Below are 19,598 nucleotides of genomic sequence, written 5' to 3'. Positions count from 1 at the left end.
CATTATTTTTTTGATCATGAAGTCAAAGGGAACCAAAACTGTTTGTTACCAAAATTCTTCAGAATATTTTCTTTGTGTTCCATAGAAGCAAGAAAAAAAAAGTCACACAGGGTTTGAACAACATGAGGGTAAGTAAATGATACGAATTTTCATTTTAGGGTGGACTATTCTGTTAAATATACAGTCAAACCAAAATTTATTGAGACACCTTTAACATTTCTCACATTATCACAGTTTAAGTTCCTTGCACACTGAGTCCGAAATTTCCGTATGCTTTTTTTTTTTTTCTCTCGTTTTTTTCGTATTCGTCATCCTTTCCTATCAAAATACGGATTTACGGATGTGAAAACACAGAAAATCGAACCTGATCCGAATTTTTTATGACGGACGAAAGTTTCGGAGGCAGTGTGTAAACGTGATTGACACAATGTGAGGTCGTATTTATTTTTTAACAAGTGAAAATTTCGGACTCAGTGTGCAAGGACCTTCATTCGATTTCATAAAATATGACAAGAACTTAGAACAAATGTCAGAACAAATTCATCTCAATAATGTCAGATAAATTTGATAGAAAGGTATGTATTGAATTACGTTGAATAGCTGTCAGCTGTTAAATTTAAGTACACAATTAGATTTGAACATTAAAGCATGTCAACATATTCTGTTACACCAAATACACAAAATAATGATCTTTAAAAAAGCATCATATGACCCCTTTAATTTTAATTTGATCAATTTTACTGGTAGTCCACTGTATGAAGAATGTTTGGGTATATGTCACAGTTTACTTTATTTTGCTATCCTCACTTACATAAATGTATACTTCCATAAACTATAGTGTCCTGCCCCCTCTAGTAAAAAGATATCAAAAATTATATCTGATGTCCGCATAACTTTTGGTTTGCCTGTACAGTGAATATAAATATAAACTAATGGATAAAATATTTTCAGCCAATATAATCAAAAATATATTAAAAATGGACAAGAAATATATGAGGGAATTTAAGTAAAATATATAAAGTAATTATATATAATGCATTTAAAAAAAAAGGCTTTTTTTTTTTTTTTCTATTTTGAAATTGATTTAAAAATATATCTGAAAATATACTTTTGCCATAAGGATTCAGAAACTTGCTAGAAGTGTTTCTGTTCAACAACCTGCATGGAGTGCATTCAGGCCTAAATGCATTTTCTAATGCAATCTAAATGCATTTTCTAGAAGTTTGGGCTAAACTAAAAAGTGATAAATGTTGATCACTTTTCTGATAAACGGCTCTAAAGCTTCAGAGTTTGTATAGCTAACATCATTTGCATGCACAAACTTTTGTTTTGGGCTTTGCATTTTTCAAAATGTTTTGATAAATACACTAAAATGTAAAAACACTTAAAAAAAAAAAAAAGACCCTTCAGGCTACTGGTTAACAAGTTTAGGGAAAAAGACTGCAACTCTTGGGCCTTGTTATGCATCTCTTTAACCTCAGCAAGAGCAGTGTATATGTGTGTATCTCGCTGTTGTCTGCATTGTTAATGCTCACTCATCCTCCAAATGTGCATAATTCATCCTGACACCTGCAAATTAGCCTCGACATGAATGCAAGTCAACAAAGAGAAATAGAGCTGCTGCTTTAACAAGTATTATACTTGTTCTCAGGCTGTAATTTGCATGAACGTTCTATACGCTATTTTAAAAAGTGTTCATTATTATTTTTTTCTTTACCTTATTTCATTGGGTGCTTCCTCCTCCTCATATTTCTTCTTCTCTTTCTTGCGGAAAACAAGCCAGACGATAAGGATGATGAGGAGAACGCCAAAGGACACGCCCACCACAGCGCCAGCCACCACACCCATCCCCCGGACATCTGCAACATCACAAGTTATGGTGTTTGCTAAGGTAACTGTCACTATTATTACTGTCAAGTCAAGTCACATTTATATTAGCGCTTCATATAACACAGAGTGTTTTAAAGCAGCTTCCCAGTAATAAACAAGAAAATAACAGTATTACCATTGCAAAAATCTTCATTTATGAAACAAAAAAAAATTCACCTGTAAAGTAGCTGTACAGAAGATAATAGTGTCATTATTCAACTATATTTAGTTCAATAACTGTGTGAATGTTAACTATGAAGAGAACTCAGTTCCGCTATAAAGCAGCTCTACAGAAGATAATATTGTTGTTATTCAGCTCAAGTTAGTTCAGTGTTGATTCTGTTTAGTTCAATACTGTCTTACATATCAAATATGAAAAAAATAATAATAAATGATTCAGCTATAAAACAGCTCTATAGAAGACAATGTTCATACTTTGACTTAAGGGTTAAAAAAATGAAGAATGTCGGTTGTCTGGAACCAATTGTGTTAGAAGAAAAATAGAAAAAAATCATAAGACGACATAAATGGAATGACCCAAGCAATTTCTAGGGACCAAAATTCTATAGAAACTCAAGGGGGAACTCTTTTGACTTATGCCAGTAAGCAACTACTCAGAACCACTCAAATTTTCTTCAGGAAATGTATAAATTCTATTCTATTCTATTCTATTCTATTCTATTCACAAACCACACACACACAGAGAGAGAGAGAGAGAGAGAGAAAGAGCCCAGAAGTGTGTAAAACTGTTTAAAAACTCACACACCCAGTCTCCACTACTGTATTTAACACTCTCCATTCTTTGAAAAGACACATAAAACAAAGTTTCCATGATAAGAGTAGCCTAACATACAGCCTGTAACAAGCAAGCAGCCCCCTCTGCATTGCAGATACCTGAAGGAGTGTATCTCACCATGAGAATACTCCAGCAAACAGCACAGCATTAATCAACCTACCACACTCACTACGTTCCTTCCTTTAATAATATGCCATTTTTTGCATGAATAAATTTCTCTTTCCGCCACATAATTAATTATTTCTTCTAATTCCATCATCTGATATTTAATTATGCAGCAGAGCTGTTTGAGAAAGGTTTGGAGGAAGGAATTAAATCAATGAACACTGTGATAAAGAAAAGGATGAATTCTTTATTTGGATGTTAAATAGTACTGAAAGACTGCACTGCATAGCAGAACGGGTCAGGATCTCACTGCCATCTTCACAAAATATACGGTGGGTTGGCAATGTACTTGTGTTGACGCTAATTCAATTAAGTGTCAGAAGCAAAAAGAAAACAAAAACTAGGAGTAAGAATTATGATTCGCATTTGCTTTTCATCTGAGTCTGTATCAAAGTGCTGAAACAAACAGAAAAACACAATGGCTAAGTTCAAATTAAGTACAAAATAATATTCATATTATATTGTGTTATGCAGCATTGCATGTATGCAAATTTTCTGTATGCATGGGATACTCAGATTACCTAATGTCTCCCACAATGCAAAGCAATGCACTCTATTTGACCTACCATTTACAGCTTGACAAATAAAGCAGTAGAAAATGTGTAGCATCTCCTTCTTGACTATTTTTTTTATCAATGTTTTTGACAAATTAGCTATAAAAAAAATTCAATTTGCATATTTATTTCTAAGGCAATGGAAAACTGGATGCTGCGCAATGAGGTAATGTGTCAACAATGTAGCATACTATGGTTTGAAGCATTTATCACTTCATACTGTGCGGTATTTTTAGGTTTTCACAGTATGCTACGCTAGTATGCCATTCTGAATGCATCCATTCACACAGGTACTTACAGTGAACTTTGACCTCTAAAGTGCAGTTTTCTTCTCCGACATCATTGCTGGCAGTGCATTTATAAACACCCGCGCTTTCCCTCGTCAGATTCTTCAATGTCACAATCTCAGGGTTCTTCAGATCTTTAGATAAAAAAAACACGGAATTATTTCTTTCAAATAAAAAATAAATAATAAAATCTTACTGACCCCAAACTTTTGAACAGCAGTGTAGCTGTATATTAAGTATCAGATAAGCTCTTGTTGTCTGTGATTGTGTCATGTCAAGCGGCATTACCAAACTGTAAGTTTACAAGATAAATAAAAACCAAGCATTCAACAAAATGTTGCTTTTTATGGCTGGTAAGGACATGGACAAGATTTATTGCTTGTCAGTTCATCACAACGGGCCTGATTAGGACATGCTGTCACACTTCAAGCTTCAACAATTGAACCTACAATCTTTTGGTTAGTGTTGATTTTATCAAAACCTCATTTCTGATGTGAAACAACTACTGAAAGTGCGCAGTTGAATGAACAGAGCATGTTCTGCAAAATTCTCCATAAAGCCTGATGAAGGGTAGAGAGCACATTACATTACACATACGTCACATCTCCAAGCCGATCTCATAAGAGGGGCTAATTGAGGAGGTAGTGAAGCATGTGGGGTAAAAAGTGCTGATGGAATTGATGTAAATTTAATTTGAGAATGCTTGCTGTGTTAAATTGGCCCTGTAGTGTCTTCATCTATTTTCTGCTCCTCCAGAGAGATGTCCACATGATTTACTCCCCACGCTTGGAAGATAAACTTAACGCTGAATTTTGTTCTTCATGGGAAAGCAGTATTAAAGTGATTGGAGCAGAGCGAGTCAGTTTAGCGTTTAAAACATGGGCAACAGGTTACAGTCAAAAGATCATCTTCACCAACATCACATTATCTAAATATGGCACAGATAGTAAAAATGGTCCTTATTAAAATTTCCTCATACTTACAGACATAAATGACAAAATGCTCACCTATGAGGGCCAGAGGTGGCAGCTTGCCAGCATATTTTCCTTTGTCTAAGACTCTTTCCCATTTGTAGCTGATTGGGTCAGAACCATCTGTGGACTTGCAGCTAAGTCTGACATCACTTCCTTCCAGCAGACGACCCTCCATCCAACAGCGTGGTTTGGACGGCTTTACTACATTGCAAAAGAGAAAACACACAATGGTAAGGTAAACACTACATGATGGTATGAGCTTTTTGTATCAGTGTATAGGTATTTTAGCTGGAAATTCAATAACTGAATAACCACACAGTAATACATATATTTGGATAATCCTGTGAACTGTATATCACAATATAGGTATGGTAGCTGGAAATTCAACAGAGAATTGGCTTAAATATTAAACAGCCATGTAGGAATGCATATTTTTTTAGATAATTCTGTGAATTTTATATCACAATATAGTCGATTTAGCTGGAAATTCAACAAAGAATTGTCTTAAATATTAAACATCCACATGGTAATGCATAGTTTTGGATAATCCTGTAAATTTTAGCATTTTAGCTGGAAATTCAACAAAGAATTATATATTAAATAGCTACATGGTAATGCATATTTTTGGATAATTTAGTGAATTTTGTACCACAATATGGGCATTTTAGCTGGAAATTCAACAAAGAATTGTCTTAAATATTAAATATCCATATAGTAATGCATATTTTTTGATAATCCTGTGAAGTTTACATCTTAATACAGACATTCTAACCGGAAATCCAACAAAGAATTGGCTAATGTATTAAATAACCAGGTAGTAATGCATGTCTTGTTAACAAATTATGTATAAGTGCAAAAAAAAAAACAATTATGAAACACGAGTTAAAAGACTAAAAACACTGAGAATAATATTACAAAATGTACAGTGGTGGCCAAAATTATTAGAACACTAGTATTTTCTCTCACTGGATTACACTGCAAAAATCTCACTGGACTATTACAATTAATGGCAAAATGAATGTTTGGAAAGGTAAACTGATACCATTATCTTTGTGTTGAACAAGACAAATGCTAATGTTTGCCCCTCGGAATCGAACGTGTCGTTTGAAAGCCACGGACCATTTATACAAATGCATGCGTAAATTTGTGGTGCTCTTAAATGTCTTTATGCAGCTGGCGAAGCGGTTAAGATGGAATGAGGGAATATAGAAAGAACCAATGGGGTGAAAACAGACATATAATGTTTCTATGCAGGACACATATTCACAATAATACATGTTGAATGAGTAACTAAGACTGATTTATGTGTTTTGGAAGTTCGACTATAGTGTGTCTTGTAAATTATGTACATTTCTACATGTGATGACTGCTTTTTCCCATGCTATCATGCGTAATGTGTCATTCTTATTGTCACGCAGTCGCTGAATGTCATTTCACGCCAAGATCAGGGCACAACTGGCACACTTTGCTGTGGTGTGTCAGTAGGAAATATCAGTTTATATTTCCAAAGCTACCTGAAAAACTATGCGCAAGTGCACCTATAGGGCAAAAGCTACTTTAAACGCAAAGGATGAAATGTTGATTTAATTTAGTTAATAGACGTTACTTGATACTTGTTACTTGTTACTTGAACAAACGTTACTTAATAAAGAAAGTCTATCTATGACATTATTTTTGACAGCATCCTCATTTTACAACATTTTTACAAAAGTGCCTAAAAATGTAGCAGTACTGTAGCTTTGCAGGTAGGTTTCTTCTGGATTTAGTCTGTCTCAGATTGTTCTGTTTCTTCATCTCATTCCAGACAGACTGGATGATGATGATGATGAGATCAGATCAGTGTGGAGCACTGGCAGTTGTCAAAAATCTCACTGGATTTTTACAATTAATGACAAAAATAATGTTTGGAAAGGTAAACTGATATTTCCTACTGACACACTACAGCAAAAGATAGAAATAACTGACTTAAAACCATGTTTAATCATTTAAAATAATTTTGGCCACCACTGTATATTTTAAATTAATACTAAATTATAATGGAACAAGGATTTAAAGTATGCAAAACCAGGTCTGTACACTCACACATGCACTTTTACCCTTTTGTATCGTTCTCCATTTAGATCTATTTTTCCTCCCATCATGAACCTCTTAAAAAGCCGTGTGATGGCAGGGCACACTACGCCCAGGGACAACATCCTGGTGCTATTTTTGGACCCCTTACTCTGTGACATAAGCATCTGTCATGTCTTTATCGTTCCCTAGGCCTACAAGAGGAGTTAATTAAAGCCAAGCTGAGGGGCCAAAGACTCACGGAGTACGATGAGTTTGACTGTGTTCCAGTAGTACTTCCCGCCGTTCTTGACCTTGCAGATGTATTCTCCGGAGTCGGTGAGTGAGAGGTCGCTGATCAAGAGCGAAGCGTCGCCTTTTAGATAGTCTCCCGCCAGGGACAGCCGCCCAGCTTCGCTCTCATTGGGGTTGTAGATCCGACCGGCAAAGTATGTGATCACCTGGTGAAAGAGAAAACATACAGCGTGTTAATAAATACTGCTTTGATTAGGCTTGTGAAACTCTTTGCGCTAAGGGCGCAGTCCAGTGAGGGTTGAGTCACAGCCTGCAGTAGGAGTCTGCTAAACTCTGATGTCACTGTGAATCAGGCCCTTCTTCACTTGGTTATATTTGTCTTTCGGTGTCCCTGATACTCAACTTCATTCTGTAAAGCAACGCTAAAGCTATTTTCCTAACAAGAAACTGCCCTTTTCACTGACAAAAGTTATTTTTTCCCCATTATCTAACAAAACACCATTATCTATAAAAACACGAATAATTAGGCAACTTTGATTATTATTTCAGAATTTTAACTTATCAGTCTTAAAATTAATATCTATTTTTTTTTCATATTATAAGAATTTCTAAATTCCAAAAATAGTGTAGGATTTTAATATCGCCATAACATGAAAATAATTATTTATCAATTAGTACCCCGAATATTACTATTGATGCATCTGTATCAAAATGTTTTGTAATCATTTTGACTGGCATGATCAAAATCTCAAAAAAAAGAAAGAAAAAAAAAGTGTTAAAATAATTTTGTTTTTTCAACAAAATTAAAAATGACAGAAATTCAATTAATAAAACAATAAAAATAGTTTGCTTCTAGATCATTCGATTATAAAGTTACTATTGATCAAAAGTTTCAGGTAGAAAAATAGAAATAGAAATAGAAAAATACTTTTATTAAGCAAGGATGCGTTATACTGATCAAAAGTGACAGTAAAGACATTTATAATGATACAAAAGATTTATCTTTCAATTCATCAAAGAATACTGAAAAACAAAATGTATCATGGTTTAAAAATATTACACAGCACAACTGTTTTCAGCATTCATAATAAGAAGAGTTCATATTAGAAAAATCAGCATATTAGAATGATTTCTGAAGGATCGTGTGATCATGTAAAGACCGGAGTAGTGATGCTGAAAATTCAGCATTTCATCGCAAGATTAAAATACATTTGAAAATATATAAAAAAAATGTGATGGCAGTCCAGAATAATATAATAAAAATATTAAACAGCTATTTTAAATTGTAATAATATTTCACAATATTACTGTTTTTGATCAAGTAAATGCAGACTTAGTAAGCATAAGATGCTTCTTTCAAAAATATAACATTTTAAAAACCACAACCTTTTGAACTGTTGTGCATAAATAAACTAAAACTATGCACCTTAAAGTTTGAAGTGCTGGTGGCGCTAAAGGGTTTGAGAGACAGGCCCCAAAATGATCATCTAAGCACATCAAAAACTCACCCCTAAAAACTAGCTCTCTCTCATTTAAAAGCTACATGCCATTTAGAAAAATAGCTCTGAAATGATTCATAATTGGCAGGAAGTTCAATCGGCAAAAGGTTTGACCCCTTCTTGTTGGATATATTGTGTCAGGAAGGACCTCAGGGAGCAGCTTGAGCCGTGGCCAGATTAAAATGTAAAACTTGTCCTCGGGCCAATTCCACATCATTCGGTCATAAAAGTAATTGTTAGGGGGGATACGAGGCAAAGCAGTGACATATTAAAAGCGAGCCGTTTTTACAGTGCTGATTGCAGCACCAGTTGATGGTGCAGTTTTCAGAAAGACAAGCAGCAAAAAAGTACTGCACTGCAGATCAGGGACTGTGGCGAACAGCGAAGGCCAGCATCAGCAGCGAAATGTCGCAGTGGCGGGAGATCAGACGCACACGCGCGCTCACGCTCACCACTTTCTGCCGTGAGCTGGATTTATGCAGCATCCATTCGATGTCCAGCAGGGAGATGTCGGCTTGCCACAGCTGATGGTGGCACGGCAGCGTGGCATTGTCTCCGACCACCCTCTTCATCTCCGTCTGGCCATTTGCCTGAAGCACACTCAGCAATACTGTGGAGAGAGAGACAAAGAGAGAGGAGGAAGCGTTAAGGCCTGATGCCAGGGAGTAGTTAGGACTGAAGGACTTTAGTTGGCTTTGCTGCAGGTTGCAGAGGTAGACTGGGGGTTTTAGAAAGGGGCGTCTGGGATTTCATGCCACTGATCCACTGCACTCTCATCCAGAGCACAGAGGAGATGATTCAGAGGCCAGAGGCTCCATCAAGACAATCACTGTTAGATTCTCCAATAAATTCCTGGAATTGGGCAACAGTTTAACGGCTAAGCGGCCACTTGGAAATCAGCTCGATAACACAAGGGAGGGAATGGAATATTAGCGATTGCTGGAGACAAAGAAGGCCGTGCTTCTGAATTTATTTAGGTTGAAGCTGAATCTGTGGACGTACGGAATCTGTGCTAATCTGTGTTACAACCCCAATTTCCCCCCATTCCGAACCATCACAGCCTCCCAGCGTTTCCCATCACGACACATTTTCCACTCATCAAGCGTCGCTACTGTACTTTAACACCCTTTGCGTTTGAACTTCTCTACATTAACACAGGGAGGCAGCTAAATGAAGGCCAAGCTAATTAATTCCCAGCATGCATTCTGACTGCAGAAATAATGCCAACACAGGCAGATGACAAGCAGACAACTCTACACCTCAGCCATGCAACAGCCTTCTGCTTGAATAATTCTGTTAATGTGAGGCAAATTATCAAATATCTTTGCTTTGAGCAACGATCAGAAGTGCCCTGCATACTGTTATATCAAAATAGTACGTTAACATATTGCAGAGCGTGAATGTTTCAAATACAATTATTTCACATTAATTCACTTAGGGGAAAATGTCTTCACTTTTGGCAGTCTAAACAAATAATAGTCAAGGAGATGGTTCGTATCGCTTCGGGTTAATTTGTCACACTAGAAATAGAAGGCTAAACACTGCGGTGTTCTATGCAGTGCATTCTAATTGTATATTGAAAATTGTTAGCAAGTCTAGTAGAAATCTGGTCAACTGTACAGTATATTGAAAATCTACATTTACATATTTGCACATATAAAATATACATATTTGCATACCGCATACTACGTTCTTTATTTAAATAAAAGAAAGAAGAAGAAAAAAGATGATGGTATGACATTTCAGAAACATTCAGTGTGCCAAATATTTAGAAAATCATTCCAATAATCACAGACGTTGGGCTGGAAAAAGGAAAAAACAAACCAAAAAAAAAAACATAAATGACTACTTTGACAGTCTGTACTCAACGGTGTGGATTAAGCTAAATTATATCTTTTCTATCTCATTTATTATCACTGAAATTTTAAGAAAAGATGGAAATCTAAAAATATAGAGCCCGGTCTCATTCGAACACACACTCATCACCTTAATTAAAATCACAATACCGTTAATTATCAGAATGGTGCATGTTGAACATTTCATTTTCTCCTCTTAATGAGATGACGTCATACCATGTGATATTTTAAGAACATCAAAGAGACTTTTCTGGCTGTTTATTCAGTAAAAGCATCTCGGTATTAAATGGGTTCAAATGCAGGCAAGTTCAAATGGGTTCTAATGGAAGCAGGTGAATTCTGCAGGCCACAGATTTAATATGCGACGTATTACAATGATCAGGTTATTCTTCAAAGGAAATGATAAGATCAGATAAATCCTCATCTGCATGGCCTCGTGGTGTCATGGAAATCCATCTTTGATGTGCAGTGAAATAATAGAGATCTGGCATTAACTGCCTCGAAGTTAAGATTAGGAGAATGATGTGTGATTTACAGAGGTTTTAAAATAAAGTGTAATAAAATGAAAAGCTAGCTCTCAGAAGAAAGTGTGCCAGTTCAGAACGACTCGTACTGTGTTCACAGAATACCTGGATGAACTGCTACATTTGTCTGAATGTGCATTATACAACATTGTACTATTTACTGTATCCCATAATGAAATGCACTCAACCTGACCAGCCATATGCAGTGTGACAAGTGAACCAGGAGTAATCTGCCACAATTCTTAAGATATTTTTCATTTGTTCGGACTGCCAAATTGGTTTTACTCAGGATTAAATTAAAAATGCAAAAGATCTATTTGTATTATTAATTATTATCTATTTTAGGATTTTATTAAACAAATAAAGAAAAGAAACATTTACATATTATCATTATTTATATTTGATTATTTGCTATTTAATTAGTCACAAATAAATAAATAAATTATATAGCACACTTTTTAATTAATTAATGTATTATTATTATTATTACTACTACTACTAGTACGATGATGATGATATAAATATCAAGGACACATTACAACTGATCGGATTACTACAACACACAAAAAAAAAACTTGTCTACTACTGTTTAAAATCTTAATCGTTGCATAAGGTATTTTTTAAACGCTAACTAGTATGCAGTAAACGGTACACGGTGAGTAACGATCTGATCACTGATTGGTTAAAGTTATTCATGTCAACCAATCATGAGTCACTGTGTGCTCATTGGTGTACCAAAACATTTGGGAAATGCACCTAAAGAACATTTGTCAGGTACTACACCAGTCTGAAGTCTTTGAAGCACACAGAGGTATCCATGTGTCTATTTTTAAACTGAAAGGAAGGTGCCTGTGGACCGGGTCAAGTTAAGTTCTCAGCTGGAAAAGGTTTGAATGAAATGGCCATGTTAATGCCTGCAGAGCGAGAAAGGCTGAGTGTTCATCTGTCATGTTCTGCCTCTCCTGGACTGCCATCAGCTGCAGCTTGAGATTTTCTAGCCCCTTTTGGCGCACTGTGGCTCAGGCTGGGGGGAAGGAGAGTGAAAGAGCGGCTCATTAACAATAGGAACCAAGCAGCTTGGCTGAGATGCTCCAAAAGCTGGTGGAAAAGCAGATTTCTATGAAGATGCCCTAGAGGGAGTTGTGCTCCAGTAAATTCTCCTCCCCATAGATCTCAGCAGTCTTATTATAGAGCAGCCAATAGCACATATCACATCCATACCCTTCAAACTGTCCAAAGTCATGGTACATAGCCTTCCCTGTCTTTACACTGGCACTCGGGCTTCGTCACGGGAGAGAGCTGTGATCTCCCACCCAACAGCAACCTCCACATTCACAGCGAGAAGAGGAAAACAGAGGAAAGATCTTGCAGCTGAGATCTAATTAATGGTTCTTGCATCACTAAAACTATCACTAACCTTTTCCACACCATTTGTGCCACAGCTATTTTTTTCCCAACAAGTTGCTCAACACAACCCGGGGGAAAAAACTAGCGACGAAACATTTTGTTATGCTACATTACTAATTCATTTCCACAGCTCAACAGTTGAGCAAGACCAAACCTCAATCTCCCTCCCCCCTCATATGAGGCGGAGAAGTCCGATTCATTTTAGTGAGTCAGTTCATTCAGACGGTTTAAAATTGATTCATTGATTTGTTTCACTTCATTGATTCAAGCTTCGGTTATATAAACTAGATTTCAAGAATTAAGTGTAATGCAGTGTTGTTAGTTGTATACTAAATAAGATATTGTGCTTTAAAGGGGTAGTTCACCAATAAACTAAAATACAACTTATTTTAGCAAATGTGCAAATGTCTAAATAAATCAAGATAGATTTACTTGACATGAGATTAGAATGAAGTGAGTTTATGATTAAAACTATATCAAATATCTGCCAATTGACTAAATAAAAATCAATTCTTCATACCCTTTTTTCCCCCCTGTTGACAAATATTTGTTTTAAACTCAATTGTGTTCAATGCTTCATTTTACATTTGCATGTCAAGTAAATGTATCTTGATTTAAGGATTTTTAGATATTTACACTGGAAAACAAAACCACAGAGAAAGATATTTTTTGCAATGCATGCAACATTTAATGCAATGACTTTATGAATTTAAGACTTTTTTTTAAACCTGCAGAAACCCTGTTGTTCCAAAAATGTACACTGTAAAAAATGACCGTGAATTTAACGGTAAAACTGGCGTCCATCTTGTGGACTGGCTCTGGTGTAGCAGCCACGTTGTGAAGAGGCTCTGGTGCGGCAGCCATGTTGTGAACTGGCTCTGGTGTGGGAACTAATGGTCTAAAACAGTGGTCGCCAACCCGTCAATCGCGATCGACTGGTAGATCTTTATCACTGTCCCAGTAGATCCCGAAAAAAACAGTAAAATAAGTACAAAAACGCATTACATTTATGGGGTTACAGCGGTAAACAAGGAAACGCTATAGTGCGGTCGGTTCATAAGCAGTGTTGCCAAGTCCGCGGTTTTCCCGCAGAATTGAGCTACTTAACACTGTTGCCGCACGACCCCAATAACGTGATATTTAGTCCCTGGAATGTGAATTTTACTTGAAGATCCCCGCCGAAAAATGTGTATTTTACCCCCGGAATGCGATTTTTCCTCGAAACGAGATTGGACTAGTTTTATTGCGAAAACCTGACAACCCTCAACCACAGCTGCTGGTTTTTTACCGTAAATTTTACGGAATTTTTTTTACAGTGTATGACTATTATTTTTCTAAGTTGTAAAAGACAGTTTGTTGGAGTGTTTTACAAGAAAAAAAAACTATTTTTGTCTTCAGCTACAACATTTCAAGTTTAATTAAATGGGTTTCTTGCGGTTTCTTTGTACTTATTTGAGACATTTCTGAAAATTGTCAAATTTAAATCCAACAAATTGAAAAAATAAATCATACACCATAGAGTGCAGGTTTGGAACTACACGTCAATCACATTTTCTTCAGAAAATAAAACATCTAGTCATTCCTCCTTTTCTAGTTTTCTGAGAAACTTTACCGTAGACTCTGGAGTGATGAGGCCAGTCTATTGCCTTTTCGAATCAGCAAAGACAGAGGTAAAAGCTGAGAGAATGAGAGAAGGCACTTTGTTTTCCTGTTGTTGTGCTCACTCGGCTTTGCTGGAAACTGTAAAAGCACACAAACGGGAAGAGGGGGAGGTGGGTAGCTGATGATGTATGCTTGAGTGTGTTTGGGGCTTGAGAGAAAAGAGAAAGGCAAGAACATATACAGATAAATGTGCTTTACCGTGCAGCGCAGCACATGGTTCATCTTAAGCCGATTTACACTGCATTTATCTGTCAAGGTTCGGACTTTCTCTTGAAATATTACACTCCGCGCAGTTTAAAAGTTTAATATCACACATGAAAGTCTGGCGTCTCATGTGAACATCTTCCTAGAGTGAAACGCTCCACATTAAAGCTGTATTTTATGTCTGCTGCCCAGATGAGTCCATTGAGCTATAAAAAAAAGATAAAGACTGGTGCTGCATAACAGCAAGTGAACAGAAACGCAGCAGTAAATACAAGCGCTCTTTGGCCGCAGTGCTGACAGGTCAAGTGCAGGTTCGTGGTTCTGCTCTTTCATTCTCACACAACACCAGACGAAAAACAACCTTGGACCATGTCTAATTTAGAGTTGTGTTGCTAGCTTAGACACGACTAGTGAACTGAAAATGGATCAGTATTGGAAGGATGCCTTAGTTGTGTTTACAAACTAAATCAAGCATTATCATACTTACAATTAGCGATGGAACAGTTCACCCCAAAGTTCACCATTTACTTACTTTTATGTCATTCTAATCCTATATTTCTTTCTTCTTGCAAATATTTAAAAAATGCCAGAATATTACCAACACCCTTGCAGTCCCATAGCAATATTCTAAAAACTAGGGCTGCAAGATTAATAAATAAATAAAACTGCAATAGGATTAGTGTTTGTATCAAATCACAACGGCTGTGAGTTAATCATATATTCATATGCATTGCAATTTTCACAGTTAAGCGCAGCACTGCGAGCAGCTTGTGATCCCGTGTTTTCAGTGTCTTAGTAAAATGCATGGGCCAACCATATTCCCATACTTCTAATTATAAGTCAATAGAGAAACGTCAAGGGCTATTTACACAGAAATTTCGCTTTGAAATACGTGAAATCTGGACAGTGGAATGAGACACATGCATGAGACACAAAAGACGTAAACACAACGATCAAACACATCCATCTAGAGTGTTTTTATATGAAAACCAATGGAAAAGTAGCACAATAGAATAGAAAAACATGTTTCTAAGAGCTCCCTCCCGTTTTCCACCAAAATAAAAGAAAACGAAATCAACACAGCCATAAATATTATATAGTAAAAAATATAAAGTTGCTCTGAAATTATTGTTATATTATTCTTTTTAAATACTCTTTTGATTTTACAGCACAATATCACAATAGTAATATTTCTTATTTAAATTATTATTATTATTTTTTATTATTATTATTATTATAATCACGTTTTGGCCAAATTGTTAGGCCATACAAACAAGAATAGCAAACCTGGAGATTTTTTTTTTTGCAATCAAATTCATTGTAATTAGAACCCTTTCGCCAATATCAAGGCTTTTCTGGCTATCATCTTTTCAAAAAAAGTAAATGTAAACTTTCACTACACTCACACACAGTATTCAATCTTAAACATATTCATCTGATATGATGTTCAGTGGTCACCTTAGGGACATTCGGCTCAGGAAAATATCAGATCTAGAGAAAGGAATATCCTGCTTAAAGATCTGAGTTTATCTTCTTTGTTGAGCTCATATCTACCTTGTGAAATCACATCACATCACCAATATTTCCCAATCAAATATTCTGCATAAACACTACTTTGCCTTCTATCTGGCCAGCCGGTGTGAGGTGTGGAACGTTTCCTTCCCATTAAATCCCAAGCCTTTGTTTCCAGTGACTGCAGGCGACACTTTGATGGCAGGAAGAATTCTCTAATCCCTTCCTGCTGCTGACGAGATTTCAGCTCGTGGCATCAACACCCATGAACGCTACCTGATGCCCTGGTCCCTGCTACGCTGCCATCCAAACTACAGGGTGCTTGGTATGTGAAAAGAAAGAAGGCACAACAAAATACAAAATACTTCTTGAGGCAGGGATTGGACTCCTGTCTTCACTTTTTCTGGTTTTCAGCTGGGCCTCTGGAGGCTGATGAGCATCTCATTTGAATTGGAGGTGTTCAAGCAGGCGATGACACTCATGTGAAAAAGCTCATTATCTCCAGCTGAACACTGCATGTGTCAATCACTCTAGGTGACACACAGAGAAAATAACACAATCATCTGCCTCACTGTTGGTGCACACCGAACACAATGTGACAAGGAACATAAGGAACTGAGTGTTATAATCAAACTTTTGCCTTATGAAATACAGTAGCTCCACAGGTTAGCTTATTCTGTAAAAGCTTCCTGTACTCGCGATTAATCCAAAATAATGTGGCCCTGCATAATTCCTGGGCTTTCCTAGGAAATTGTTACATTCAGTACCGAGACTTTTAAATATCGGCATAAAATTTGGTTTAACTTACTATGGTCTAGGGCACCTACTTGATGTAACGTGATATTTAGAGGTAGGTACATCTGAAATTTGTGGACCAGCTTTAAAATATCTAGTTTTCTTGCCTCAAACCAAAGCCATGAATAATGAAACCATTTATTTGCACACACGCCGCTGCGCTGCACCTGATTCACTAAATAAATTATGCCAAAATATATACACTACCATTGAAACATTTGGGGTTGGTAGGGTTTAAAAAATATATATTTTTTTTTTAAAGAAGTCTCTTCTGCTCACCAAGGCTGCATTTATTTGATAAAAAATACAGTACAAATAGCATAAGTGTGAAATAATATTACAATTTAAAATAACTGTTTTCTATTGTAATATATTTTACGAAGCTACGAGAATATTTTTTGTGCACAAAGAAAACAATAATAACATAATTTATTCAACAGTTCTTCTCCCCAATTACAACATAATCAGCGTTGTTTACTTTCAGTAGACAGCGTGCGCATGCCGAACGTAAACAATGCTGATTACGTTGATTACGTTCTGGGGTGTGAAATAATATTACAATTTAAAATAACTGTTTTCTATTGTAATATATTTTAAAAAGTAATTTATTCCTCTGATGCAAAGCTGATTTTTCAGCATCATTACTCCAGTCTACATTGACTCCAAAATGGCAGAAGACGGTAACTCGGGGAGAAGAACTGTTGAATAAATTGTTATTATTGTTTTCTTTGGGCACAAAAAATATTCTCGTAGCTTCGTAAAATTACAGCTGAATCAGTCTTCAGTGTCACATGATCCTTCAGAAATCATTCTAATATGCTGATTTGCTGTTCAAGAAATAATTCCTCTTATTATTTGAAAACGGGTGCTTAACATTGATGTGGAAACCTCTTTTTCAAGAGTCTTTGATAAATAATATTAATATTAAAGAACAGCATTTATTTTAAACATTATTAATGTCTTTACTTTCACTTTTGAACAATTTAATGCATCCTTGCTGAAAATATCCTTGCTGTCTATGGAGGGTCAGAGAGCTCTCAGATTCCATCAAATATATCTTAATTTGTGTTCCGAAGATGAACAAAGGTCTTACGGGTTTTGAACGAGTAATTAATGACAGAATTTTCATTTTTGGGTGAACTATCCCATCAAGTAAGGGATAATGCATGGCTAGCTGTGTAATATCCCGCTTATTCCATGGTCATTTGCCAGCATTGACAAGTTAAAGCTGTTAATGATATTTGCAGCTGTTAATGATATCCACACCTCACACCGGCACAAAAATGACGTTTATTTTCGTCAGTTACGCCTTGTTAGCGCTACCATTCTGCCCGCTTCAAATCAGACACAGAGATGAAATAGTGCGAAGATCACATTTATTTGAATGAATTATAGCATTTATTTGAATGAACTATCGATAGAGAGAGAGAGAGAGAAAACAGTTGTGTGTGCATTACCTGTGTGCTGCGTCTGCGCGTCTCTACACAAACAATGAATTACTTCAAAAACAGCGATTTTACCACCTCGTTGCTGAGCAATATAACATAGCGATCTAGTATCTAGGCTTTTTTAATAATAAAAGTCACGGTGAAGCGTTGACAACAAGTTTGTGTGTGTGCACAGCAACTACTGTGGAACTACCTGTGCATTAAACGATTTTAATGCATACCTGCCAGCCACTCAGAATCGAGTATTCAGACAGACCACCGTATAAATACAATTATGTTATTTTTTTCTTGTCAGTGTCAGCTAATCATTGGCACATTGGTATTCTCTTCTAGCGTTCTTGACAGCAGTAATTCATGTGATCAAATGAGGGAGAAAAGTACATATCAAGACGTGCGCTGTAGTCAAGTGCACTTTCAGCATTTTAAAAAGCCAATTCAGGTATCTGGATCACAGTGGTGGAGCAATGTTGTATAGTACAGCATACAAAGTGTACAAAGTACAGCACTTGCACATAAACAGCACTATCAGAGACCACAATTCATTCTTAGTGAATTCCCCCCTCAGTTTTGAAGCCATTTTATCTCCCATAAATATATTTTAGCCAACATCATAAATCCTTTTGACAGCTTTGTCTCTTTTGAGACTGTCACTTTTGAACAATTTAATGCATCCTTGCTGAATAAAAGTAAAGGTAAAAGTAAAAGATAAAATAAAATAAAATAAAATACACATGAATGAAAATGGCTGAAAGACTCACAAACCTACAATTATATATAATAATGCAAAGCATTCACACAGCAGGTGATCTGAAGTCCAACAGTCTTGAAGTTTATTTCCACATGTTTTAGCTTTTATGGCTGGAAACAGTATACATTAAAAGATGAAACTTCTTTCAGGTTTTAAAACATGCAAGCTGATAAAAGTTAAAACACAGCACTCTAAAAATGCACCAAAACCAGCACAAAAAAAAAATAATTTGCAGTCAAATCCAGTGAACTACTTGGCTGTCGCAAGACCACCCAGACCCATTCTTACCAGCTACAAGTTCTTTTTTAGGCACCTAGAAGAAGTCTAGGAAATATAGTGAAACTGAGGTCAATGAGTGCATGTCCATCAGAGAGCGTCTTCCAATGCTGGTCATCCTGAAGGAAGCTGCCATGTCTTCTCATGGCTCACTGTTCATTATAGAGTTCCTCCTTCAGATGGACACACAAAGCTGACAGCAGATAAAGATACATGTAGACACACACACTTCCATGAACACACACACTACTGTGTGTGCTGTCCTGCTCTTCTTTAATGAGGAGATGTAGAAATCTGCAGCACTGCAGATTCCGGATCAAACACAAAACCAGTGTGAAACGCTGCAATATTGACACCACCATATGCAATATTTTACACATCTGGACTAAAAAGAATTTGGGGATACAGAATCACCTCCTCAGCAGATCGAACAAACCCTTCAGGATTTCCTGTAGTACTGATGATGAAAGCAAAGGAATGAATGAAAAAGAAAGTTTGATCACAAGAGAACTCTGATAGCTGGACTCAGCAGTCTCTCTCTCCACCTGGTCTGGATCAGCCACAGGATCAAAGCCCAAAGGGAAACCTGATTTCTGATGCGTCTGACAACATCAAGTCCACCTTGCAACTGCTACAGTCCTTTCAAACAGACTCTTTTTATAATTAAGCACCACGTTTGTGCAATGTATATGTGTGTATATATATATATATATATATA

At 36.4% G+C, this 19,598-nt stretch overlaps 1 protein-coding gene across 1 annotated transcript in view; it reads right to left on the bottom strand.

Moving 5' to 3' along the window:
* Positions 1 to 19,598, bottom strand: part of LOC107688917 (CXADR-like membrane protein) — a 53,338-nt gene that overhangs the window by 2,238 nt on the left and 31,502 nt on the right. Inside the window, exons 2-6 of the mRNA XM_016486749.1 lie at positions 8,901 to 9,058; positions 6,957 to 7,155; positions 4,679 to 4,846; positions 3,683 to 3,805; positions 1,718 to 1,859 (exon numbers count right to left, since the gene is read on the bottom strand). Coding sequence (XP_016342235.1) covers positions 1,718 to 1,859; positions 3,683 to 3,805; positions 4,679 to 4,846; positions 6,957 to 7,155; positions 8,901 to 9,058 — 790 coding nt within the window. The remainder of the gene's footprint in view (positions 1 to 1,717; positions 1,860 to 3,682; positions 3,806 to 4,678; positions 4,847 to 6,956; positions 7,156 to 8,900; positions 9,059 to 19,598) is intronic.

This window comes from Sinocyclocheilus anshuiensis, unplaced genomic scaffold, assembly GCF_001515605.1.
Source record: "Sinocyclocheilus anshuiensis isolate Anshui unplaced genomic scaffold, SAMN03320099.WGS_v1.1 scaffold393, whole genome shotgun sequence".
Taxonomy (NCBI): Eukaryota; Metazoa; Chordata; class Actinopteri; order Cypriniformes; family Cyprinidae; genus Sinocyclocheilus; species Sinocyclocheilus anshuiensis.
The sequence above is the reverse complement of the archived record's forward strand: the minus strand, read 5'-3'. Positions and strand labels throughout refer to the sequence as shown.